The 27,283-nt window shown below is 33.4% G+C and overlaps 1 protein-coding gene across 8 annotated transcripts in view; it reads left to right on the top strand.

The window, feature by feature from the left end:
* Window positions 1-27,283, top strand: part of LRRC7 (leucine rich repeat containing 7) — a 563,262-nt gene that overhangs the window by 272,695 nt on the left and 263,284 nt on the right. For all 8 annotated transcript variants that reach the window (XR_006817634.1, XR_006817637.1, XM_045998653.1 and 5 more), the window contains 3 exons: window positions 104-182; window positions 12,480-12,569; window positions 15,561-15,617. Coding sequence is in view for 6 of the 8 variants with exons in the window: in XM_045998653.1 (XP_045854609.1) it covers window positions 104-182; window positions 12,480-12,569; window positions 15,561-15,617 (226 nt within the window). In the remaining 2 variants the exon portion in view is untranslated. The remainder of the gene's footprint in view (window positions 1-103; window positions 183-12,479; window positions 12,570-15,560; window positions 15,618-27,283) is intronic.

Below are 27,283 nucleotides of genomic sequence, written 5' to 3'. Positions count from 1 at the left end.
GTATTAATTCATAGTTTTAATTAATTGTTCTTAATATTAGAACTATAGTTTAAAGAATTTTTGCTGGGACATTTTCATGTGCTTTTTTTTCTTTATATTTTAGGTGTACAAGAATTTCCGGAAAACATTAAGTGTTGTAAGTGTTTAACAATTATTGAAGCCAGTGTCAATCCCATTTCTAAGTGAGTATGAGTGTTTATATTTTACTTTTATTTATGTTTCCAGTGGATAATAATGTACACAGATAAAGGAACTTCACATAATAAATGAATTTTAAATGGTTCATTTAGAATTCAACTTAATAGAATGATGAAGAAAATAATCAAAATAGTTTAACAAAAGATGATTAAAAGCACTGCTGAATAATGATGAAGGCCTAATTGGCACAGGATTGCATTACTTTGAAGTAAACTATGTCATCATCCTTTGGCTCTCGGGCAACATTCCATGAAAGAGCACTGAAATGAAAGAAACTGTTATTAGTTATGATCACGGTGGAAAATTAACATCAAGGATCTAATGAAAGTTCAAGAGAGTACAGGAGTTTGAGATATTGATAAGTGCATGAAAATATCTGATCATGTAATTCTAACTGAAAAATGAATTATGACCAGCAAAAGAGACTATTTGTGTTCAGGAAAGAGCAAAAAGACAGTTCTATGAGGATAACAGAATGGTGACTTGGATGGTAAAGATACTATGGTCAGAAATGGGGCATTTTTGGCTTATGATCTATTAGTAGAGAAATGGCATGGGAAGATGAGACCCAACATGTATCAATCAATGTTGTTAAATTATGGTTATGTCATAGGCATAGTGTGCGCTGTACAATCAAATAGGTCAAGCAAAAACAGAGTGAATGGATTGGAGAAGTCATGAATTTGAAAGTTAAAGTCACTTAATAATAATAGTGGACATAAAACCTGGAAGGACAGTAGCAGCAATATCTGGGAGAGGCTGAAACAAATCAGTGGTATTGGGATGCAGATAATGAGTCTCAGTAAGACTGACATTATAATTATACAAAAACTGACAGTAGGATTTGAGAAAAAACTTAGATCATCAGTTTATATTAAATTGGGGAGACTGGGAGAAACTGAAGCCCACTGGAAAGGCATTTAATGAGTAGTGTCTTTTAGAAGAACAAAGGAAATTTATCAAAGGGAGTTTGATGGGAAATTTTTTCATCAATATAGTTGAGAAGAGGGAGTAATGAGGATGGTTTCTTTAAGGGTCATGAGAAGAGACTGTAGATGAGACTAGGAACAGATTATAAAAGGAGATAAAAGTTTAGATGGAGATCTTTACAGTGAATTGTTTGTAAAATAACTTACGGCCTTTGGTAGAAAGTGTGGAACATCAAGAAATAAAATGTGTTTGAAAGGGAACAAATTTTCTACCTCAAAAGTAGATTGAAGAGGGGCGCCTGGGTGGCTCAGTGGGTTAAGCCGCTGCCTTCGGCTCAGGTCATGATCTCAGGGTCCTGGGATGGAGCCCCGCATCGGGCTCTCTGCTCGGCAGGGAGCCTGCTTCCCTCTCTCTCTCTCTCTCTGCCTGCCTCTCTGCCTACTTGTGATCTCTCTCTGTCAAATAAATAAATAAAATATTTAAAAAAAAAAGTAGATTGAAGAGAAAAAAAAATTGTGAAAAGAATTTTCCAAAACCCTTAATCTAGAATGCAGTTCTCTCAACAAATAGACATCGCTAGCTTTTCACCCACAGCTATATGCTTGACTTAAGTCATAAGCCAGGACAGATGATGAATTGTTTTTCAAAACTATAGTTTTATTGGCTGTATCTCTGAATTCCTTCCATACATTTGGCTTTTTAAAAGATGAATATGACTTGTTTCATTAAAAAATGTCTGACACTAAAAGCATTAAATAGTTTGGGAATTCATAAAAAATTATACAAAAGTCAATTTAAGTTGTATACTAATTTTAAAGGTTTTTTTAAGATATAATTCATATATAGTAAAATTTACCTTTTACCTATATGGCTCAGTGAATTTTGACAAATGTATACAGTTGTGCACCACAACTATAATAAGATAGTTCCCTCAGCTCAATCATCCATTTCTCTGATTTCTATGATTTTGCCTTTTCCAAATGTCATATAAATAATATCATACTGTTGTGTCTGACCTCTTTTACTTAACACAGTGATTTTGAGATTTATCCACATTGGTTCAAGAATTGATACTATATTCCTTTTTATTGCTAGGTAATATTCCATTGTATGGAAATACCATAAGTTATTTATCTATTCATCAATTGATAGACATTTAAGATGTTTGTGTCAGCAAATGTTTTCTATTGGGTAAACCCCTAGGAGTGGTACACTGGGTAGTACGGTGTGTATATGTCTAACCTTATAAGAAATTTCCAAACCCTATTCAAAAACAGCTGTTCCATTGTCTTTCCCATCAGCAATTTATTAGCGTTTCTGTTGTTCCTCATCTTTGTCAGAATTGGGTGCTATCAGGGGAACTAGGTGGTTCCAGTTGGTTCAGGGTCTGCCTTCGAATCAGGTTGTGATCCCAGGGTCCTGAGACTGAGCCCCAAGTCTGGCTCCCTGTTGATTGGGAAGTTTACTTCTCCTACTCCTTCTGTTGCTCCCCTTGCTTGCGCTCTCTGTCAAATGAATAAATAAAATCTTAAAAAAGAAAAAAAGAATTTGGTGCTATCAGGTTTTTGTTGTTGTTGTTGTTGTTTTCTATTTTTACCCACACTAGCAAATGTTGTACCTCATTATGGCATTTCACTGTGGTTTTAATTTACATCTTTAATATCCAGGTAACATGTTTTCATTTTCATGTATTTATTTATAATTTTTATTGCTTCTTCAGTAAAAATTCAAATCTTGTTTTCATTTTTTTTAATGTATTTATTTATTTTAGAGAGTGTGTACACCCAGAAGGAAGGGCAAAAGGAGAGGGAGAGTTTCAAGCAAACTCCATGCTCAACAAGGAGCCTGACACAGGGCTCATCTCATGACTCCAAGGTCATGACCTGAAAGGGAACTAAGACTCAGATGCCTAACCAGCTGCACCACCCAGGTGCCTCACATCTCTTGTTCATTTTTATTATTTTATCTTATTATTATTGAATTATAAGGATTCTAGGGGTGCCTGGGTGGCTCAGTTGGTTAAGCCTCTGCCTTCAGCTCAGATCATGATCCCGGGGTCCTGGGATTGAGCGAATCGAGCCTGAGCTGGGCTCCCTGATCAGTGGGGGAATCTGCTTCTCCCTTCCTCTCTGTCCCTCCTCCCTGTTTGTGTTCTGTCTCTCACCAATAAATAAATAATCTTAAAAACAATTCTTTATATATTCTGGCTAAATGTCCTTTATTTGTATGCGAATAATTACTCCTATTCTATGACTTATCTTCTCATTTTTAAAACAGTGACTTTCAAAAGGAAGATTTTAATTTTGATGAAGCGCTATTCATAAATTATTATATTGGTTTATGCTTCTTCTTCCTGTATAAGTGATCTTTGCTAAATTCATAGTCTTAAAGATTTTTCTCTGTGCTTTCCTCTGGAACTGAGGCTTTACGCTTAGGTCTATGATCTATTTAAAGCTAATTTTTAGAGGTGCCTACGTGGCTCAGTCTGTTGAGCATCAGGTTCTTGATTTCAGCTCAGGTAATGATCTCAGGGTGGTGGGATCAAGCCCTGCATCAGGCTCAGTCCTCAGCCCAGAGTCAGCTGGTTCTTCTCTTCTCCACCTGTCCCTGGGCTTGTTTGCTAGCTTGTTTATTTGCATATGGCTATCCATTTATTCCATTACCATTTGTTGAAAAAATTATCCTTTCTTCATAAAATTACCTGAGTACTGTTTTTTGTAAATCAATTGATCACACGTGTTTGGATCCATTTCTGAATTGCCCATTTTGTACATTAATCTATATGCCTGTTCTTATATCAGTTCCATACTGTCTACTATTACTATATTACTATAGCTTTATGATAATTCATACAATCAAGAAGTGTGAGTCCTTGCACTTTATTATTCTTTATCAAAATTACCTGGGCTATCTCTACCTTTTGCTTTTTCATATAAATTTTATAATCAGCTTGCTAATATCTACAAAAATAACAAATCCTTCTGGATTTTAATAGAAATTATATCGATCTATAAATCAATTTGAGCAGAATTAACATCTCAAAAATATTGAATAGTCCTATTCCTGAGAATAGTATATCTCTATAGTTACTTGGATATTTTAGAATTTCTTTTATCAGGGTGTCTGTGTGGCTATGTAGTTTAAGCATCTGCCTTCAGCTTGGGTCGTGATCCTGTGGTCCTGGGTTTGAGCCTCAGGTCAGGCTCTCTGTTCCAGCTCTCTGCTCGGTGGGGAACCGGCTTCACCCTCTTCCTCTGCCTGCTGCTCTGTCTACTTATGCTCTCTCTCTGTCAACTAAATAGGCAGAAATCTTTAAAAAATAATAATAATAAAAATTTAAAAATAAAATTTCTTTTATCAATGCCTTGTAGATTTCAACATATGAATCTTTTATATGATTCAAATTATTCCAAATATTTCATGTTTTTTGTATAATTGCAAAAGATTGTTCCATTATTCAGTTGTTTATTGTTAATATATAGAAATATAACCAGTTTTTCTTTATGGACCCTATATTCTGCAATCTCACTAAATTCACTTATTTTAGTAGATTTTTTTTTAGACTTGGGGTGATTTCCTATGTAAACTATCATGTCACCTGTGAATGTTGACAGGTTTGGGGTGTTTTTTTTTTTCATCATTTCAATCTGTGTCTTTTATTTATTTCCTATTCTTTCTTTATTGTCTTGGATAGGACCTCCTGTACAATGCTGAATAGAAGAGGTTAAAAGAGACATTGCCTTTTTCCCAACTTAGGGAGAAAGCACTGAGACTTTCACCATTACATATGATTGTTACTTGTTGTTTTTTCAGTCATGCCTTTTATCAGGTTGGGGAAATTTTCAATAATCCATTCCTCAAGTTTAGGTTTCTACTTTCAATCTTTACAAGGAAATCTAAGCTTTCTCTGTGAAGTCCTTCAACAACTGTTGAGTCTCTTGACCACCAGCTGGTTTCCACACCAGTCCACATTTTTAGGAACTTCTTATGGCAGAATCCCAGGTCTAGATACCATCATCTGTGGTAGTTTTCTAATGCTATGTAAGAAATTACCTTTAGTTTAGTGGCTCAGCAGCACATTATTATCCCTCAGTTTCCATGGGTTAGGAATCTGGGCATGTTGTAATATGATTCCCTGCCTCATAGTTTCACCAAACTGCAATCAAGGTATCAGTCAAGCTGTATTCTCATCTGGAAGCTCAATGGAAAAAGAATGTACTTTCAACTTCACTCAGGTTATTGGCAGAATTCATTTAGTTGCTATTATACAGTTGAGAGCCCAGCTTTTTGGTGGCTCTCAGCTCAATGCCACACTTGGATCCTAGAGGTTGGTACAGTTCCCCGCCATGTTGACTTCTCCATAAGCAGTTCACAATGTGGCAGCTTGCTTCTTTAATGTCAGCAGCTGAGTAGAGTTAATATTCTAGTAAGACAGTATTGTGTAATATAGTTATGAGAGTGACATCTTATACTTTCCATACTCCATTGATTAGAAGCAAATCACAAGTCTTATCACACTTAAAGGAAAATCATACAAGGTCATGAACGTCAGGAAGTAAGGGTCATGGAGGCCACCTTGGAATCTATCCACCATGTCTTTGATATCCGGTTTGCTGAGACTTTTATTATCAATTTGATATATTGAATTTTGTCGAAGTTCTTTTTTTCCCCAAACATCTATTGACATGATGATATGCTATTTGTTTTATTTTTTCTTTTTCAGTGCAATGATATGGTGAATTACACTGAACTTTTTTTAATGTTAATCCAAATTTGCATTCCAGGAATAAACACTACTTGATCAAGAAGTATTACTTTTTAAAATAAATTAATGGCTATTAATTTTTAATAAATTAATTAATGATATGCTAATATTTTATAAAGGATTTTGCTGTCTATATTCATGAAGCATATTAGTCTGAAATTTCTTTTCTTGTAATTTCTTTGCCTGGTTTTGGTAACAAAATAAAACTAGTCTTATAAAAATAGTTGGGAGACATTCTCTTCTATTTTCTATAAGAGTTTGTATAGAATTGGAATTATTTCCTCCTTAAGTATGGGTAGAATTTGCCAGTGCAGCCCTCAAGCCTGGACTTCTCTTGAAGGGAAAGTTTTTAGTTCAATTTCCATAATAACAGTGGGGTTATTCAAATTAACTTTTTTCTTGAGTGATCGTTTATATTTGTGATTTTCAAGAATTTGTACACTTACATAAGTTTTCAAATATTTCGGCATCAAATTTTTTTATAGTGTTCTTTTATCAACCCTTTAACATCTATGGGTTCTCTAATGGTGCTCTCTCTTTCATTCCTAGCATCCACAATTTGTGTCTTCTTTCTTTTTTTTTGCTTGATCAGTCTGACTAGCGATTTGTCAATTTAATTGCTCTTTTCAAAAAACCATATTTGTGTTTCATTGGTTTTTCTTTTGCTTTTCTCTTCATTTTCTTTGACTTAAGAAGTCTACAAAGTAGTAAGTCATGAAGACCCTGGAATATAATAGATAAAGTGCTGAGTATTATCATCTTAGCTTTAGTTTTAGATGTGAACTTTATAGTATAGTCTGAATGCCTTAACTAAGTCATTAGTGAAAATTATCATAATAAAATTGAAAGCAACTACTTAATGAGAAAAGCATGAACCAGCATTTACTGAGAGACTATTGTGTCTCGGACTTTAAGATGCATTATCTCATTTTCATTTTTACGACAACCTCATAAAGAAGGTAAACATTATCTACATATTCTTTTACAGATAGAAACACATGAAGATAGCATTTAAATTCCTGAGATCCTGTCACCAATTCTGAAAAAAAACATTTGATTTTGGTTTAAATTAAAAGATACATTTTGAAAATATGACACATTTTAATGCATAATAATAATGACATTACTAACAAATTATGGCACATCCACTGGATGGACACAAAGATTATATAGAGGGTAACCATATGTCTCCGTTTGCTCAAGTCATCCCAGTTTATACCTCTTGATATGACATGATTAATAATAACTCATTTTTAATTCTCAAAAATGTCCTAGTTTGAATGATAGATGATGTAGTCACTCTGATTATACAGCAAAATTGAAAGATAATTACAAAGTAAAGGGAGAAAACATGATACAATTTTGCAGTGATGTTAAAACATTTAATTGGAAACCAGATTTAAAATACATGAAATGGTAATGAGAGTTGTGTTAAGAAAGTAGAATTATGAGCAATATTGTTCTTTTCTCTTTTTATTCCAAATATTCTATAATATTATTAATTTTATAATTTATACATTTAAAAGTATGTAAAGTTTATAATTATTATGGGAGAAATAATCATTTAATCACTAAAGAAACTCTGGAAGTGAATAATAGTATCATCTTTTTACAAATGAAATTGAGTCTTGCAAAGATTATAAAGGTCACAGAGATAACTATTGAAGGAACTATAATTCAAACCCAGGTCTTCTAACATCAATGCCCGTGTGCTCAACCACTAAAATATATGGGTGTCTGTTGTATTATACTTTGTGTAGTATGAATATACCACTTGAATTTAAGTGATTAATAAAATGAATGTGTTTCTTTTTTTTTATTAAATTTATTTATTTTTTCAGCATAACAGTATTCATTGGTTTTGCACAACACCCAGTGCTCCATGCAATACGTGCCCTCCCTATTACCCACCTGTTCCCCCAACCTCCCACCCCTGACCCTTCAAAACCCTCAGGTTGTTTTCCAGAGTCCATAGTCTCTTATGGTTCGCCTCCCCTTCCAATTTTTTTTTTAATAAACATATAATGTATTTTTATCCCCAGGGGTACAGGTCTGTGAATCGCCAGGTTTACACACTTCACAGCACTCACGATAGCACATACCCTCCCCAATGTCCATAACCCCTTCCCCTTTCCCAACCCCACCTCCCCCCAGCAACCCCCAGTTTGTAAGATGGGATTGGGAGGGAGACAAACCATGAATGTGTTTCTTTAGTGGTGAGAGAATTATTTGCCAATATACATAAAGAACTTCTTTGAATTCTTTATTAGATCAGTCAAATGTGGAAAACAATCAGTTACGTTTCCTTTTTTTTTAAGATTTTATGTATTTATTTGACAGAGAGAACAAGAGAGCACAAGAGGGGAAACAGTAAAGGGCGAGGGAGAAATAGGGTCCCCAGTGAGCAGGGAGTGTGGTGATGTAGGGCTCATTCCCAGGACCCTAGGATCATGACCGACTGGCGCCCAAGGCAGATGCCCAACCATCTGAGCCACCCAGGAACCTTACCAATTACTTTTGGATAGTAAAATCATTTCCTTATTGAGAACCCCCTAACAGAGTAAAATGTTGGATTTCAATGGAGAACTTGGAGGAGAATAACCAGTGATTGTCATCTTCATCAAGTTTATCTGGCTTGCTAGATAGTTAGATAGCTACTAGATAGTTGGATAGTTAGATAGCTTACTAGTATCTTCCTCACCACTCCTTGTAAATTCCTCTGGAAATGGTTATATTGATAAGTGGGGCCATTTTCTCTATTAGAAGCTACAAAATTGTACCATAAAGTTAAAAATAAATGAAATAATTTTCTTTAGTATACTTACAGAATTTATTTTTCAAATAATATGTTTTAAAATATAGTGCTAGCTCATTGAGGACATTCTTAGAACTCATTGTCTTCAAACAATTTATAATTTAGGGGCACCTGGGTGGCTCAGTGGGTTAAGCCTCTGCCTTCAGCTCAGATTATGGTCTCAGGGTCCTGGGATCGAGCCCCGCATCGGGCTCTCTGCTCAGCAGGAAACCTGCTTCCTCCTCTCTCTCTGCTTGCCTCTCTGCCTGCTTGTGATCTCTGTCTGTCAAATAAATAAATAAAATCTTTAAAAAAAAAACAATTTATAATTTATCCCTGGAATAGAAAATACCTAACACTTGTATAAAGCAATTGGTTTCAGTGTTTGGTATAAGCAGTTTGGTATAAAATAATTGGTAAAATTTTGCCAATCTGTGAGTAGAATTCTGTAGAGAAAGTGAGAAAGAAGATACTAATTTTGAATGTAAGTACAGAGTAACTATTCAATAAATTCTTGTTGAAGTGAATTGAAATAAAAATATACATAGTATTAAATAAAACATACTGTATAAATAAACACTTTAATTCTACATCTTTTTTTTTTAAATAAGAACGGTTTGTTATAAAATGTAACACATCTTTGTTTATTACCAGACTGAAAAAACTATCTTACTTTGTATTCTGGTTTTTCATATACCTTATTTTTTTTAAAAGATTTTACTTATTTATTTGACAGAGAGATCACAAGTAGATAGAGAGGCAGGCAGAGAGAGAGAGAGAGGGAAGCAGGCTCCCTGCTGAGCAGAGAGCCCGATGCGGGACTCGATCCCAGGACCCTGAGATCATGACCTGAGCCGAAGGCAGCGGCTTAACCCACTGAGCCACCCAGGTGCCCCATATACCTTATTTTTAACAGTCCAATTTTACAATTGGAACCTGTACAGTGTGGCCAATTCTTAAATCCTTAAAGTGTTCTATCCAAGAAACTAGATTTCCTTGTAGCATAAGAAAAAGCCTTTGCCTGAGAAGCAGCAATAAACAAATATATTTTTGATCAAAGAAGTAGTATAATATAATACCATTTATTGTACATACATATGCAGAATAGTAGACTAAGGGAAGCTGGACTAGTTTAAACTGTCCTTAAAACTAAGAAATTGGTATTTTAAAGCTTTTTTTTATGTATTAATAGCTACCATGTTAAAGTAAATTATTAGATCAAAAGTTTTAGCATTCTTGTCATTTTACATGTATTAATCTTCTTTTTTAAAAATTCATAAATGATACCTTCTTTCCAATGAGTATAAGAACCATAAGGATATTAGAGTAAGATAGTAATTAAATGTATATTGAAATCTGTTGAGGTTCATTATCTCCATTATCTGGACCATTATCATAAAAACTGCTATACTCTCAAGATATGAACTAATATATTTCAACAAAAGATAACTTAAAGAAAAACAACAATCTCTCATAGATTTTTTTAATCATGAAGGATGAAATTCAAACCTTGGAGTTAAGCTTTTAGTACCCTCTAAACCCTGTCCTTTAAACCCTGTCCCCTATTGATATTCTCAAATCTTAATGCCCAACACTGTTGTACAGAAAGTATTTTTCTCTAGAACTCATCTTCTCTTACTCTCTTAAGGTGAATTCTCACCTCTACATTATTCCTCTGCCTTCTTTCTCTTTTTCTATTTTCATGAATCCTACCTCTGTTTAAAGGAAATTTGTGGAAACAACTTCTATGAAGCCATATAAAACAATCTAACTTCAAAATACAAACTGGAACAAGATATTTGCAACAAAAATAATCAATAGAAGAGTACCCTAACAGTGTGTAAAGAATTCGTACAAAGTAAGGTAAAAATATTAATTGCGTTTAGTTTGGATTCCTCAGAAGGGGGTGTTTAGAAAAGAATCTGAACACTAGGTTTAGGATATGGTCTCAAGAAATCCTTGTCGAGGGTGTGTTATCCGACTATTTACTAGTATGGACAATTGGACCTTAATCTCTCTGGGGAACTCTGGGAAACAGTATAAAACATGTATCAAATTGGTGGCACACATAACGGATGAAGGAGCTGAAATATTTATAGTCTTGCTAGTCCTTAGTTGAGGGCTGTTCCTGAGGGACATTAATGTCTTATCATGAGGGATATAATTTAAGTAATCTTTATATACCAGGACATATGTTACAAAATATTTACAGAAACAATGTTTATAATAAAATGAAAACAACTGTAATGTTCATTAAAAGGAGAATAATAAATTGTGGTATAGTCATACAGTGGAAAACTATGATGATCAGTCATTGACATCAAAATGGGTGAATTTCACAATTCAATACTAACTTTTAAAAGTTTCAGGAAAATATTCATTGTGTGACTTGATTTATATAATATTTAAAAACATGCAAAAACCACACTTTCCTTTAAGGATTGAAGTAGGTGGAGTATAGTAAAACTAAAAAGCAGAATAATTAACATCATTCAGGAATTTGAGGAACAAATAGGATGAGGTAGTCAGGGAAGGGCATTCAGAGGTTCTTTCAAGGTACTGCTTGTGAGATACACATGTACTCTTTTAGATATATAACTTTTCATAACAAAAGACTGGGCATAGGAGGAGAAACTCACAGTATCCCGGAAGGAGGAGAAGGGGAAATAGGAAAAAGGTGTACCAGAAGTGGGTATACCAGAAGCAAAGACAGAGGGAACAATCCGTGACAACTGTTGCTAGGCAGTGCTAGATACAAAATGAAATGGAGTTAATGGAATTGGGACTTAAGAGGTCATTGGAGGCTTTGGTGAGTGCAGTTTCAGTAATAGAGTTCGGATAGATGCCAGAAAACAATGGTTTGAGGAGTAATAAAGAGCAGTGAGTATAGGCAAGTCTTTAAATAATTTTGTCAGTAAACTCAAGGAGGGAGGTAAGCTGTAATTTGAGATGAAGACACATTTGAACATTATTTAGGGGTATTTTGTAAAAGAATATAGTCTTGCCTAGACCACTGATAAAGGCATTTTAAAATGTTTAAATAGAAATTTAATTATAGGAAAATTTAAATATTCTATTAAGAAGTCTACAGGAAAATTGAGTTAAATCTTTTTGGTGAAAAATATTTAAATATTTCAAATAATTATTTCATCCAGCCGGTAAATATTCACAAAGGATATTTCTTTCAACTCTTTTAATGACTCAAAGCATTTAGGGTTCTGTATAGTCAGAGTTTCAATGTTCTCGGTCATTTTTGTGGAAAATTAATTGAACAAATTTGAATTGCAGTGTACATGCATTATCAGTTAGGGGGACAGAATACTTATCCTTTTCTCTTGGGCAGTTTTAGTCATCATTGCAAAAAGTATAGACACATGTTAATGATTTCATGAAAGAGTAAGTAGATATCCTTGCCTGACTATAAATATGAATATTCTGTTGAGAAAGAATATTAAATTTAAAATTACAAAACATGGCATACAACTTGAAATTTCTATAAAAAATATCTCACTGGTGTGCATAAGGTTAGGGCAACAGTAGGAGATGATGTGGCTGTGACATAAATCTCCCCATAGGAGAACAGTGTGGAGGTGGGTGAATGCCATTTATTTCAATAACAGGCAAAATTTTCAAGCTGTAACAACATGCTCAATAAATTCTTCCATTACTGTGATACCAAAGGAGAATTGAAAAATGTATTACACTTCTATTTTCTCTCCTTAGAAATATATATTTTTGTTCTGTTTCTATGGCAACATCGATGCAGTGACTAAACCTTTAACTCCTTTCTAGACTCCCCGATGGCTTCACGCAGCTTCTAAATCTGACCCAGCTCTACCTGAATGACGCCTTTCTTGAATTTCTTCCAGCTAATTTTGGAAGGTAAGAATATAAAATGTAAATGATGGAATTTTATTTCACTTTAGATGTGTAGTTACTAGCGCTAGTAGTTGAGGCTTCAAAGGTAACAATTATGATTAAAGACTCATTATTATTCATTAAGTGAGACAATGTTACTTAATGAAACATTTTTCAAAATGAAGTAAAATTTGGTTTTTACGTGTCACTAATAATCAAATAAATTCCTGGTGAATTGAAGAATTAAATATACAAAAAATAACATCAGAGATAATCTGGAAAAAATGCACATGAATATTTATGTCTCTTGGGTTGGGAAATACCTCTATAGTTTAGAAACAAAGGAAATTACAATAAGTGGGTAGATAGACTTGACTACATAAAATACACTTAAAATAAAATAATATCAGAAAATATTTTTAAATTAAGGTAAAACAATAAACTGGGAAAACATTTCCACTATATATGGAAAGCAAATTATATCCTTAAGATATAAAGAACTCTTACAAATGAGTAAGACAAAGTTCTCATTAGAAAAGAAATGAGTAAATGACATCCACAAGGAATTCATGATTAAATGTACAAACTGGTAGTGAATACATGAAGTGTTTATCCTCATAAACAATAAAAATAATATGAATTAAAATGATAAAGAGCTTTATGTTCTATCATATTACAAAAATTCTTTATACAATACAAGGGAAAAAGGTAGTCTCACACAGCTGATGGAATTTCAGAATGTTACGACTTTCATGCATAACAGTGTGTTTTAAAAGATTTGAAAATATTTACAGCTACTGCCTTTGTAATTTATTTCTAGAAATGTATGATATCCTTATCAGATACTACAGTAAGATTTATGAACAAGGATATTTGTCATTATTTACAATATGGAAAAAAGTGGAAACACAAATCTGTCCAGGAGATTAGTTGAGTATATTATGGGACCTTCATGATAATGTCAATTTATAATCTGGTTTAGGGAAATATTTTTTTAATTTGATAAGTTATGTTTTAGAGCATATTATAATAAAATATATAAATTATATTTCACCAATTTGAATATAATATATGAGTGAGATAAAAGACTGGTTCCTTGCTATTTTCATCTTCATATTTTTCAATATTTTCCAGATAGTTTACAATGAACTATTTTTCATATATAAAAGATATATCTTAAAAATTAAGACATTTTACATTTATCATCAACCGTATTTTTCTAGGTGATCACTTCTGAAATTGTTCAAATAATAAATTGGGTATAACTCAACACCTATCTGTTGGTGTTAAGAAGAGCTCAGTGGAATAATTAAGTCTCTTAACATGTAGCAGCCTCATTTTATATGCAGAGAGTGTATCAACATTTCCCAAGTTCCATTACTTTTGCAAATCATGATATCATACCACATATGAACACCATATAGACGGTTTTTAAATTCACAGATCTTCAAAAGAGCATTTGCCAAGTTTCTAAATGAATTGACACTTCAACATTTATTCATATAAACTGTCATTTTTTTTCTGGTACTGACTGTAACAATACACAATCTTTTGAATTATCAAATCAGAGAATATTTATCACCCTAGACCATACTTCTTTGTCTTAAATTTTTCTCAGTTCTCTTTTAGTGGTCCTAATGTCAAGGAAGATATTTGGCCAAACAGAAAACATAGTACCAAAATCATTTGGAATTAGAATTTAATTTTGTGTAAATTGTCTGCCAAGATATGCTCTACTTTAGTCTACTAAAATCTACTTTAAGACTTAAGTCTACTTTAGTCTACTATACTCTATTATAGTCTAAAAAGATTTTTAACCTTCAGCTGGAGAATTTTAAAATTTCCTTCCAAAATGTGAGATTTGGTGCCCCTAAAAGCCAAAGTAGGTCACGAAATAACTTCATACTAGTACAGATATTGAGAAGATTTGAGACATACTGATGTTTAAGAAACCTATTTTACTAGCAATATATCCATGCACTGAATAACTGAATCATTTTAATTCATATAGAAATTAAAGGTTTTTAAATTAAAATTAAATTAGAAACTTGGTCACAGTCAAAACACAAAGAAAAGAGGAAAAGACCTAGATGAATATCTAAAAGCCAAGTAAATGGGGGAGAAATAGTTCAAATACTGAAATATTCCCCAAACACCAAGAATTCAGAGAATCCAATTAATATTTGTTGTTTTTTAAAAAAGATTTTATTGATTTATTTGAGAGAGAAAGAGGTAGTGAGAGAGAGCCCAAGCCAGGGGAGAGGGACAAGCAGCCCCCCTGAGCAGGGAGCCAAATTTAGGGCTCTATCCCAGGACCCTGGAATCATGACCTGAGCTGAAGGCAGGCACTTAACCAACTGAGCCACCCAGGAGCCCCTAACAGTTGTTCTAACGTCGCCTCAACGGAGTACATTTTAAAGCTCAATTATAGACGTTTTAACAATAGTGTGTCTCACACTGTAGAGCTTAACAGGTAGGAAAGTGTGAGACGTAGGAAACTTAGTTTGGGAAACTAAATAGGAGGGTTTGATTAATGTACCAGAGTCACAGTGATAGAATATGACAGTCTGGATTTCACCCAGATTCATCTGACCACACAGCTCAAGCTTTTAATCACTGTTCTATGTTATTTGCTTTACAAGTTCACTTAGAGTCTCTTGAGGGAGAGTATTGCCATATTCCAGTGAACACAGGCCCTGGTACTAAGTAGATATTAAAGAATCTGTTACCTACAATTAAACAACAGTGTATATATTTTTATAAAACATGAAATTTAGATCACTTGGACCCAATGATCTCTTTGCATGATCTTTATTTTTAGTAAACCGGTATTTGTCATTGTCCAATGTTGATGCAACCCTACTTATAATCGATCTGTATAATTCTTTAATGTCTGTAACCATAATATGTAAAGTTCAGACATAGTTGTTTGGATAATCCAATAACTGACTTTCTCATAAGAATGTTATTTTATACAGAAATTTTAAGAAGTAATTTTTTTATTCACTTTTACAGACTTGTCAAATTGCGGATCTTGGAGTTAAGAGAAAATCATTTGAAAACTCTACCAAAGTAAGTGACTGTGTATTTTATAAATTTCGAATTGTGACTTTAAGTAGTAGGAAAAAAAGGACTATTTTTATTTTGGCTGTGCTTAGCCATTTTGATTGAGTTAATCTTTCTACAGTTTTTTTCCTAGAGCCTGAAAAGCACAGTATTAATATTAATTAATATTAAGTATTAATATTAAGATTAATATTAAGTAAGAATATATTGTGCTTTATAAAACTGTGTAATTACAAGTCAAGTCAGTGTGGGCAGAATCCATTTAAGGTTCTTCTCATAGAGGAACATGCACACCAGGAAGTTACCACATTGAAACTTATGAAATTGACATTTTTATAGCTGAAAACAATCAGCAGTTTCAAAAGGTTCAATCTAATCATTTGATAATTCTTCAAGTTAGTTTATGGACTGTGATAGCTTTCAGTTTTTAAATCAAGAATATGAAATAACATTTCATAAAAGTGATTAAAATTTTTCTAAAGATCCAAAATGATTTGTCAGAAATTTTATACATTCTTTCAAACTGCCCCTTTTTACTAGTCTATTTAAAATTTGGTTTATATAAAAGCACAGGATATTTTTATGGGAAAAGTAATCCTCCAAATTGTACGCAATGTTCAGTTTAACAAAATACTTTGTTTCATCCTGCCTTGCCTTATTCATGTCTAATAATAGAATTTTGTCTTGTACAGAAAAAAACATTTTTGAAAGTCAAAAATTATTTAAAATGGGGAATTTTTTACCCAAATAAATCAAAAGGACTTGTACATGTTACAATTAAATTATTGAAAGTACTATAATGCTATTCTTACCCTCCTACAGTATTGCAGAAAGTGATGTACAGTGATTAATTTTCCAACATATAAGCAGGACTTTGAGACCTTTCTACTGCAGAACCAAAACTCAGTTTTTTTTATTCCTTTCCCTAAGCTAACTAGACTGAATTTCATTGATTTTTTAACCAAAATATCAATACAAACCTTAAAATACATTCATATATGATATTACATATGAAAATTCTGTCAATGCACTATTAAAGTTTCAATAATGATATGATTTCATTTTAAAAATATACATAGGGGGCTCCTGGGTGGCTCAGTGAAGCCACTGCCTTCAGCTCAGGTCATGATCTTAGGGTCCTGGGATCGAGTCCCACATCGGGCTCTCTGCTCAGCGGAGAGCCTGCTTCCCTTCCTCTCTCTCTGCCTGCCTCTCTTGTGATTTCTCTCTGTCAAATAAATAAATCTTTAAATATATATATATATATACATATATATACATAGAGATAAAACATCTATTAATTCCCCCATAAGTGGAAGACAAAGAGAGAACATGAAAAGGAGGAGATATCTCCAAAGCTGGACACCCTGCAATTTTGAGTAGCTTTTCTCTAAGCCAAAGCATTATACAATATAGGTTTAATGGAGGGCACCTCTCCCAGGTTGGGGGCATAAACAATGATGGGAATATGGTTGAGAGTGTTACTCGTTTGGCAGTAATCTTCTGCAAATGCAGCTAGTTGCCAACATTGCCATCTGTAATGCATTAAATGTCTACGTTTAAAATAGGATGGATATATGGCTAAGTAGAAACCAAATCACAGACAGTAAAAGAATAGTTGACCCCTTCATCTAAATGTATACATTTAGGTCAAGGAGAAAATATTGAGTATGTGGAGGAAAATCCTTTCCCTTCTGCTTTCAAATAATAGTTTTGATGTAAGTATAAAATAAATCTGACCCAGGTTTTTAAATAAATAAATATATATTTATATGTATATATATTTCTAAATGGAAATTTTAAGTACAAATTAAAATCTGACCATATATTGATAATAAGCACTTAATATGAGGTATTGTGTTAACAGTTGATAGTAATGAATAATGATGCTCATAGCTGGTTCAAGGGCATTCTGTAGGATTTTAAATTGTGGCACACTATCAAACAGAATAAAAATATTAGACTATTAACTATTATATTTATAGTTAATATAATAATATAGTTAATATAATATATATAGTTATATAATATGGTTATATATTATATGTAATATAATATATAGCTATATAATATATATAGTTAATATAATGTAACAATTATATTAACTATGTCTGGCATTAAAAAACATTGTAGAGATGTGTAGAAATGACACTGGGTTTTCTTGGCAAATCATTACGCATGCATAAGTTGTATAGCTATTTTATTTTGTATTTTAAAAAATCATTTTCAAAGTTATATCTGATCTAGTTTGCTATTTTTTAATTTATAGACAATAATCTAAATAACCAAGGCCATGAATAAAATACAGAGAATATATTTTAGTTTTGCTTTCTATAAAATGAGACTTGCATAAAGTTTTGTCTTGAATAAAAATAAACTTTTCAACATATTAAATATAATACCTTCTAATCACCAATCTAAATCTGTAACTAAGAGATATGCGAGAGCTTTCTACTATGCTTTATTTTTTTTTCCCCTTTTTATTAATTTTTTCAGCGTAACAGTATTCATTCTTTTTGCACAACACCCAGTGCTCCATGCAAAACGTGCCCTCCCCATCACCCACCACCTGTTCCCCCAACCTCCCACCCCTGACCCTTCAAAACCCTCAGGTTGTTTTTCAGAGTCCATAGTCTCTTATGGTTCGCCTCCCCTCCCCAATGTCCATAGCCCGCTCCCCCTCTCCCAATCCCACCTCCCCCCAGCAACCCCCAGTTTGTTTTGTGAGATTAAGAGTCATTTATTTTTTTACTTCCAAAGAAAATAAAGGAAAAATGTCATTTTAGGAACAACAATTTTAGTTTTGTAATGATTACTTCAACAAGAGATAGCTCATGTTTTCCTTAGATACAAACAAGATGCTGTCTTTATATTGCATCCTCAGTGATTTTCTCTTCTTTTCATTTTGTCTTAAAAGTCAATCTGTGCAGGGGCGCCTGGGTGGCTCAGAGGGTTGAAGCCTCTGCCTTCAGCTCAGGTCATGATCCTAGGGTCCTGAGATCGAGCCCCACATCGGGCTCCGCTCAGCGGGGAGCCTGCTTCCTCCTCTGTCTCTGCCTGCCTCTCTGCCTACTTGTCTGTCAAATAAGTAAATAAAATCTTTAAAAAAAAAAAAAAGTCAATCTGTGCATAGGTGAAAATGTGTAAGAATTATAATTTAACCTACATTAAAATGTGTATCCTTTAAATAAACTAATATTTTGACATAATGACACATTTTGATATATACAGATTCTAGGACAAATTCTTTTTGTTACTATATACGAGTTACTATTATAAACTATTTCTTTATGATCATTCTTCTAGGTATATGAATGAGTGAGAAAATTAAATTTCTCAGATACACATTTGCTTAAAAATCCCTGAAACAGTAGGTCTTGCTTATGTGTAATAATTGAGGATACTGAACATCTGAAAAAAACAAATAAGCAGAAAGAAAACTTCTAGATTTCATTATATATATATATATATATATATATATATATATATATATAGCAGAATTATCTCCTAAAATACATTTTTTGAGGGGAAGTAAAAAAAATGAGTTTTTCCCCTTTTGGAGTTTTTACACGACCTATTTGTCTATCTAGACCTCTCTCACCAAAAATATTTGCATGGCTAGACCTTACTTATGATTTACATCTTTCTTCAGATCTTACCTCTTCAGAGTACATTGCATAAGTTTGTCCCTTCTTAGCCTTTATGCTGTTCCACTATTCCTTTTGATTTCATTCATATTATTTATGGTTCTCTGAATTATTTTGACTCTTTGTGTACTTGGAGATGATCTCTTCAGGAGAACATAAGTTCTGTTAAGAAGACTTTTTTTTTCGGGGCGCCTGGGTGGCTCAGTGGGTTAGAGCCTCTGCCTTCAGCTCAGGTCATGATCCCAGGGTCCTGGGATCGAGCCCCACATCAGGCTCTCTGCCTGGCGGGGAGCCTGCTTCCTCCTCTCTCTCTGCCTGCCTCTCTGCCTACTTGTGATCTCTGTCTGTCAAATAAATAAATAAATTCTTTTAAAAAAAAAAAAAGGACTTTTTTTTTCTCTGTTTTGCTACTGCTGGATTTCCAGTGCCTAAAACAGTATTTGGTAAATAGTTAATAATAAATAAATAAGAATTCCAATATATTGATTCATAATTAGAAATATCTGTTATATGACCTGGACATTTTGTGTCACTTGATTACTTTTCTCCATTGAAAATTATAAGAAATATCAAATATTATAATCAGATGAGTCTATCAATAACTGATAGCTGAGCTTAGGTCTTTAAACTTACACGTAACAAACACACATGCATACACATGTACACACATGCTCCCTCTGGTGGTTTTAAGTTACACATAATAGCTAAGGCACGTCACGGGAGGAAAATAATTTCAAATTAAGGAAATTAATATTTATAACAACTAAAGAAACTCCAAAAGTAGTGTAACTTATTTCTTTGCTTTTGCTATTAAAATGTTATACATTTAGTCAAGAAACATAATATTCATAAAGATAAAAATGAAAGGATAGAACAATATATTTAAATGAAATTCAGGAGGTGCCTGGGTAGCTCTGTCAGTTAGACGTCCAACTCTTGGTTTTGGCTCAGGTCATGATCTCAGGATGTGAGACTGAGTCCTGCATGGGATTCCATCTCAGCACAGAATCTGCTGGAGATTCTCTCTCTCCCTCTCCTTCTACCCCTCCCTACCATGCAATCTCCCTCTCTCTCTTGCTATAAATAAATAAATCTTAAAAAAAATAAATGAAATGAAATTTAGGAATTATTTAGGAAGTAATCTAACAGTGTATAAATAGTGATAATGGTAAGTTTTGTTTTTAAATAAAAACGCCCCATATTTGTGAGAATGCCTTAAGGACCCACATACAACATACATATAACTATTCACAAATGGCATGAAATATATACCTTATCTGGAAATTCTCTAAGACAAAAAACCCTTGAGTTATAAATCTAAATTAAAACCAGAGCTACATTAAAGCATTATTAAATGAGAGACATTAGATTAGGAAAGTCAAGAAAAGACTAAGGGGTTATGTCAGGGTTATTTCATACTGAGGAGACATTATAACTAAAAGCAGTAATTCTGAATTGATTGGAACAACCAGTCCATTTGCATGGAATCTGAGGATTAGATGGTAGCCATGTAGCAATGTAAATTTCCTAATTTGGATAGTTGTATTTTGATTTGGTTGGAGAATGTTCTTGTCTGTAGGAAACAAACACTGAAATATTTGAAAATGATGGGTACCAGGATTGCAATTTATTCTCAAGTAGTTCAGAAAAATTATTGGTATGATACTTCGGAACTTGAAATTTGATGATTGTTTTAACATAAAACTTTATTTTAAAAAGCTGTTTTAAGATAGAAACCTTTTCAAATAAAAAGAAACACTATTGCCTTGGAGAAAATGATCAGCGTCATTATTGAACTACATGTATATATTGAGGACAAGGGGAGAGTTTTATTTATGTACTAAAACAACTCTATAAAAATGAACATTTTAGGGATAAAGCTTCTCCATATATGGTATTTTCCAACCTGAATGGTTATAAATACTCTATAATTATCAGTCAAATTTGTATTCATTTGCAAATACATGTTTTTGGTTGTCATGTATGTTCATTTTTGTTTTTAAGTAAGATTATAGGCAAATTAGAAAAATATAATGTACTTGCCACATTCTCTCCTTTAAAAGGTCTCTTCCTTTGATATCTATTTTACTGCCAGTTAACACTGTCAGAATAATGAAGAAAAAGTCATAAAATAATATGCTTTCCTACTGGACAGGTGTGACTAAATCATTTTCTATTCTCATTTCAGTATCCTTTTAATAAATTATCTCATTTGGCATTACTGTACAAGTTGTTTCAATGAAATACATCAATAGGTTCCTTAGCACTATTGTAACAAAAAATTCCATTGTCAGGCACAGCTTACAGAATAGCTTTTGATGTTTCTATTAACTCTATTTTTGTGACTATAATACATAACTAAATAAAATGTATTTTTATCATTATATTACCTTATGCTATTAGGAATGTGTATCAATTTATAAGGCATGCTGTTTTGTTAAACACATGGTACCATCACATTCCGGGTGATCTTTATCAAAAGTGACATGACAAGCTAACGAACCAAGGGTAACCATATTAGTGACCTCTGGCTTTAGAGAGTTGCATTTAGAACAAGGTATTTTCTTTATTCTTCTCCCCTGTTCTTGTTTTTTAAAATAAAATGAAATGAGTAATAATTGTGACATTCTATACTTAAAAGCATTCTATAAATTATGACACATTATAGCAATTATGAGAGTCCCTTCTAAAGTATCAAGCACACTTTCCAAGATTTACCAAAGGAAAGGCTGTGAGCTCTCTGTCTTCTGAACTAATCTGTACTTCTATTTAGCCTTATACTCTTGACGTAAATTTAAGATTTAGAATATTATGGTTAGCTAAGGCTATGTCAAGTCCAGTCAAGAGCTAGGGAGAGGGCACAAAGGGCAAATAAAACCATGGATCCAAATCATTATTTGTGTTTCAGAGTATTTCAATTAACAGCCACTCTAATCCTTAATGAGTAACTTTACCAAAAGATGAAAACTGCCTGGTATAATAATGAGGTTGGAAGGGGTATGGCTTCAGTTTCATAAGAGCTTGAGGCTTAGTCTCTCTCAGAACAATTAGCCTATATGCGGTTCTATTTCACCTGAGAAGAGCCATACATACTGCAATAGGTATATACTTTATAGTCAGACAAACCTGGGTTTCTGTTCAAGCCCTTGCTGCTTGTTTATGGATTATCTAACTTCTAAGAACTTCAGTGTCATCATTTTTAAAGAATACTCAGTGGTCATTACCTCCATTCAACTGGAAAATGTGTTTTGGGTAACAGTTGATGAAATGAGTCTTGTGATCATTTAAAACTGAGACATATTTAAACAAAAGTAGCTATATATGACAGAAAACTTGAGTATATTTTAAAATAAATTGTATATTTTTTATTTTGTGTCATAACAATCTCTTTATTAGAAAGGGAATGGTGGTTTTTTAAATTTACTTTAAAACAAATTCTTAAAAATTACGTGGGATGCTAATATGCCTTTTTTATTTTTCAAGCAGTACTATAATGGAACTCATATAAATGATTGTCTCTCTTTAATAAAGTATATAAAAACTTTAAATATTTAGCTATTAATTCTTTTTTTTTTTAAGATTATATTTATTTGACAGACAGAGATCACAAGTAGGCAGAGAGGCAAGCAGAGAGAGAGAGAGAGGAGGAAGCAGGCTCCCTGCGGAGCAAAGAGCCCGATGTGGGACTCGATCCCAGGACCCTGAGATCATGACCTGAGCTGAAGGCAGAGGCTTAATCCACTGAGCCACCCAGGCGTCCCTAGCTATTAATTCTTAAAAACTTTTTTTCTTTTTAAGATTTCTAAAATTTTAAAAGTGGGTAAATTGAACTCAAATGGTAAAAGACACAAGAAAAAAAATAAACAAAAACTCTCAAAAAGCACCATGAGGAACATATCCACTATTTGTGACTTCCTGTACTTATAAATCCATATTTGCAAATTCAAGCCATTTAATATGGATGATTGCTTCTTGCTTTATGGATAAATGTAGTGTCTTTTCTAAAGATATGTTCTGAACATCACAGGCCAAGTATGGATCTTGGTTTCAGAATCTTGGGCCAAAAAAAATACACAAAGACACAAAAGACCTAGCTAATAGATCTGTCCTTATGGTCTCAGATATTACCTCTGTGGTGGTGAATTGTAAATATTTACATGAATTCCAACTCCACATTCTAATAGCCAGATCTCAAATAGAATTTTCACTAATATCAAAACCAAAATTATCTTTATCTCTCTCTTCCATCCATCACTTGATAGCAAAACCAAACCAAACCAACCAAAACAAAACAGAAATCCCAGGTTTTTAATTATATGCTGCCTAATAACAATACTATCCACCTAATTACAGCAATTAGAAAATTCAGTCCTTCTTTTTCCTGTCTTATTGTCCCCAGATCCACTGGCCATCAACTCATTTCACACACAAGAACTCTTTCCTTCGTTCTGTCACTGCCTAACTTGAGGTCCTTAGTATTACTTGCCTTAGCTTCCAATAACTCCTTCTTCCTCTTATTTCCCCCACTGAAATTCATCTCCTGTTGTTAGTGCTTCCTTACTAAAACACACCATGATACGTGTCAGTTATAAGCTCACATGAATGCTCACAGATCACAGAAGACAAATATGTCAAGACCTTTCTTGGTTTGGAGTCAACATTTTTAATGTCGTTAACTCTCAACATTACTGTCCTACAGGATCTCTCTGCTACATCCAGTATACAATGCACCTTTGTATTTCCAAGCATTTCTTGGAATCTTCCCCTTTTCTGTCTGAAAAATTCCAAATCAAATCATCCCTAATTTTCCCATTACTTTCACTGTGAAATTAGCCATAGATTCTGCATTCAGAGTAGTAGCTTAGAAAATCTGCTGGAGATTTTCCAAGGCAAAGTTTTCACAGAAATTTTGATCTGATTATAGTTTGACTCAAAAACCTTATAATAAGCTTCAATTCTGGGGTACCTGGGTGGCTCAGTGGGTGAAGCCTCTGCCTTCAGCTCAGGTCATGATCTTAGGGTCCTGGGATTAAGACGCGCATTGGGCTCTCTGCTCAGCGAGGAGCCTACTTCTCCCTCTCTCTCTGCCTTGTGATATCTCTCCCTCTGTCAAGTAAATAAATAAAATATTAAAAAAAAAATAAGCTTCAATTCCATAGCCCAGCTCTCAAGTAAGCAATGCTAAGCAATATGCTTTTCTTTCCCAATTACAAATTTTGTAATGGCATACACTTTCAGCAACAAGGGATATTCAAATGGTACTAGTGAATTGATCTTCGCTAGGGCCCTTTTACAGTATTCTAGTAAGTGTAGAACAAAACTAAACTTTGGGAGACAGATTTTACTCCGGCCTTTAAAAAGATTTCCTTGCCACCCGCGTTTTGATTTTTACGTCTAAAGTGGATCCTTGATGAGTAAATAACAAACCATAGTTGGATCAATGAGACCAATAAGACAGATGAAATGTATCTAACTCTTTAAAGATTTTTTTGCTTTCTTTATGTTTCCAGTCTCCTATTCAAGTCAGGGTTAATTCAGGTCTTTCAGTATGCAAAATAGATCCTTAAAAAGCTTGATTTTCTGCTGAACAGACACAAGAGGAATATTTCTGAGTTGCTATGTCTTCCACAGTTTCTATGACATTTAAGTTCAGTGCCTGAGCAATATCAAAAATAAAAATTCACATAAGATATTAACTTCATGACATTAACTTCCTTGAATGTATATTTTATATTTTCTTTAGTAGTATAAGATTTTAGTTGTCCTTTTATGGCTTTTAATAATTATTACTTCTTCTTTCCCAAACTTAGTACTCCATTGTATTTAGTTTTATATAACTTATCCTCAAAAAGATCCCCAAATTTTACCTAACAAAATTGTATTTATGTTCATTTTTTCTTTATATTTAAACTTTATTCAATATGTTAAAAAGACTTCTGTTAACATTTACCACATAATTAATAAACTTAAAATTATAAAATAAATGCCCTATAATTTTATAAGGAAGATTAGAAATAATAAATCAGATTAAAATGATAAGACTCTTACTTACCAAGCATTAGTATTCAGATTTATGTTTGTTCTAAAAAAATGGGTTAGAAAATATTATGCTACATGAGTTAAAAGGTAAGAATAATACATTTGGGGGGCACCTAGGTGGCTGAGTTGGCTGAGGTCTGACTCTTGGTTTCTGATCAGTTCATGATCTCATGGGTCCTGAGATCAAGCACGACATGGAGCTTTGAGCTTAATGGAAAGTCTGCTTTAAAGTTCTCTCCCTTTGTCCCTCTCCCCACTCATGTGCAAGTGCTTTCTCTTTAAAATAAATTTTTAGGGGCACCTGGGTGGCTCAGTGGGTTAAAGCCTCTGCCTTCAGCTCGGGTCGTGATTCCAGGGTCCTGGGATTGAGCCCCATATCGGGCTCTCTGCTCAGAGGGGAGCCTGCTTCCCTTCCTCTCTCTCTGCCTGCCTCTCTGCCTACTTGTGATCTCTGTCAAATAAATAAATAAAAATATTTTATAAATAAATAAATTTCTAAAAAAGAATACATTTTCCACTAAGAAATGTTCAGTAGCAATTTAGATAAATGAATGAATTTATGTGTTTTAATTACGTTAAAATGCTATGATGGGTATTAATTCTTCTGGTTACAATGAACATTTCTAAATTAAACAAATTTCTAAAAGGGAAAACTTTGATTGAATGTATCATGAAATTTTCAGAAGCAAAAGAAAAGCCATTTCTTATCCTAAATAGAATCATAAAAAGCATCTCTTTAATTATTATATCCAACTAAGTGGATATGCATTTTAAAATATATACTTTATTTTTATGAAAGAAAGATCTCATACCTGAAGGCTCTATTTAAAGGAGAACATAAAATTTAAAACCCTTGGCTTTCCATTACTTGCACAGTAACATGCAAACCACTCAATATAGTATTCAAGACCCTTTGCAGTCTGACCCCTACCTTCCCTCTAAACATTCCCTGCTTAAGTCTCTAAATACGACTTGCAGATTTGTGCTTCTGCACATTTACTGATATGTTCTCACTTTATATAATGAACAAGTCAGTTTAAAAATAATCTTAATTAAATACGCATGTATCTAACATGTGTCAGATACTATTGTAGGTGGTAGAGGATATGACAATGAGTAATAGAGAAAATGAACAATAGATTCTCTATTCTTCAATACTTTCAAGTCTCGTGGAGGGACACAAACAATAAACACAAGTAAGAATTAAGATAAGTAACTGCTTTAAAGAAAATGGGATGTTTTTATAGAAAGTGTTTGGGTTTAGGGGTTTATATTTAACTGGTGGATTGTTGCTTTTGGGTTTTTGTTGTGTTTGTTTATTGGTTAGGCTGGTCAGGAAAGACCTTTGTAAAAAAAGATGGCATTTTATACTTAGATTTGAATAATGAAAAATGATTCAAAGTTCTAGAGGAAAGGTAAAAACAACCCAAACCAGCAAGCATAAAAACACTTGTGATGGGCGTAAGTCCAATATATCTGAGTATAAAAACGCCCGTGTAGCTGGAACATAGTGAGCACAGAGTGAAGGCGTATGAGATGAGATTAGAGTCAGGTGGAGCAAAATTATAAAGTGCCTTGTGAGTCATGTTTGAAAATTAGGACTACAGAGGCACCTGAGTGGCTCAGTGGGTTAAAGCCTCTGCTTTCGGCTCAGGTCATGATCCCAGGGTCCTGGGATCAAGTCCCACAACAGGCTCTCTGCTCAGCGGGGAGCCTGCTTCTCTCTCTCTCTCTCTGCCTGCCTCTCTGCCTACTTGTGACGTATGTCTGTCAAATAAATAAATAGAATCTTTAAAAAGAAAAAGAAAATTCGAATTATATTCTAATTGGAATAGAAAGCCATTTGAGGATTTGAGCAAGAGAGAAGTGTGATTTGAGTTTTACAAAGATCATACTTTACAAAGTATGGCAGTTCTGCAGAGAAGGGGTTTTGGGTGGACAAAATGAAAGAAGGACACCAATTAAGAAATGATTGCAATAGGAAAG

The sequence above is a fragment of the Meles meles genome, chromosome 1, assembly GCF_922984935.1.
Source record: "Meles meles chromosome 1, mMelMel3.1 paternal haplotype, whole genome shotgun sequence".
Classification (NCBI taxonomy): domain Eukaryota; kingdom Metazoa; phylum Chordata; class Mammalia; order Carnivora; family Mustelidae; genus Meles; species Meles meles.
The sequence above is the reverse complement of the archived record's forward strand: the minus strand, read 5'-3'. Positions and strand labels throughout refer to the sequence as shown.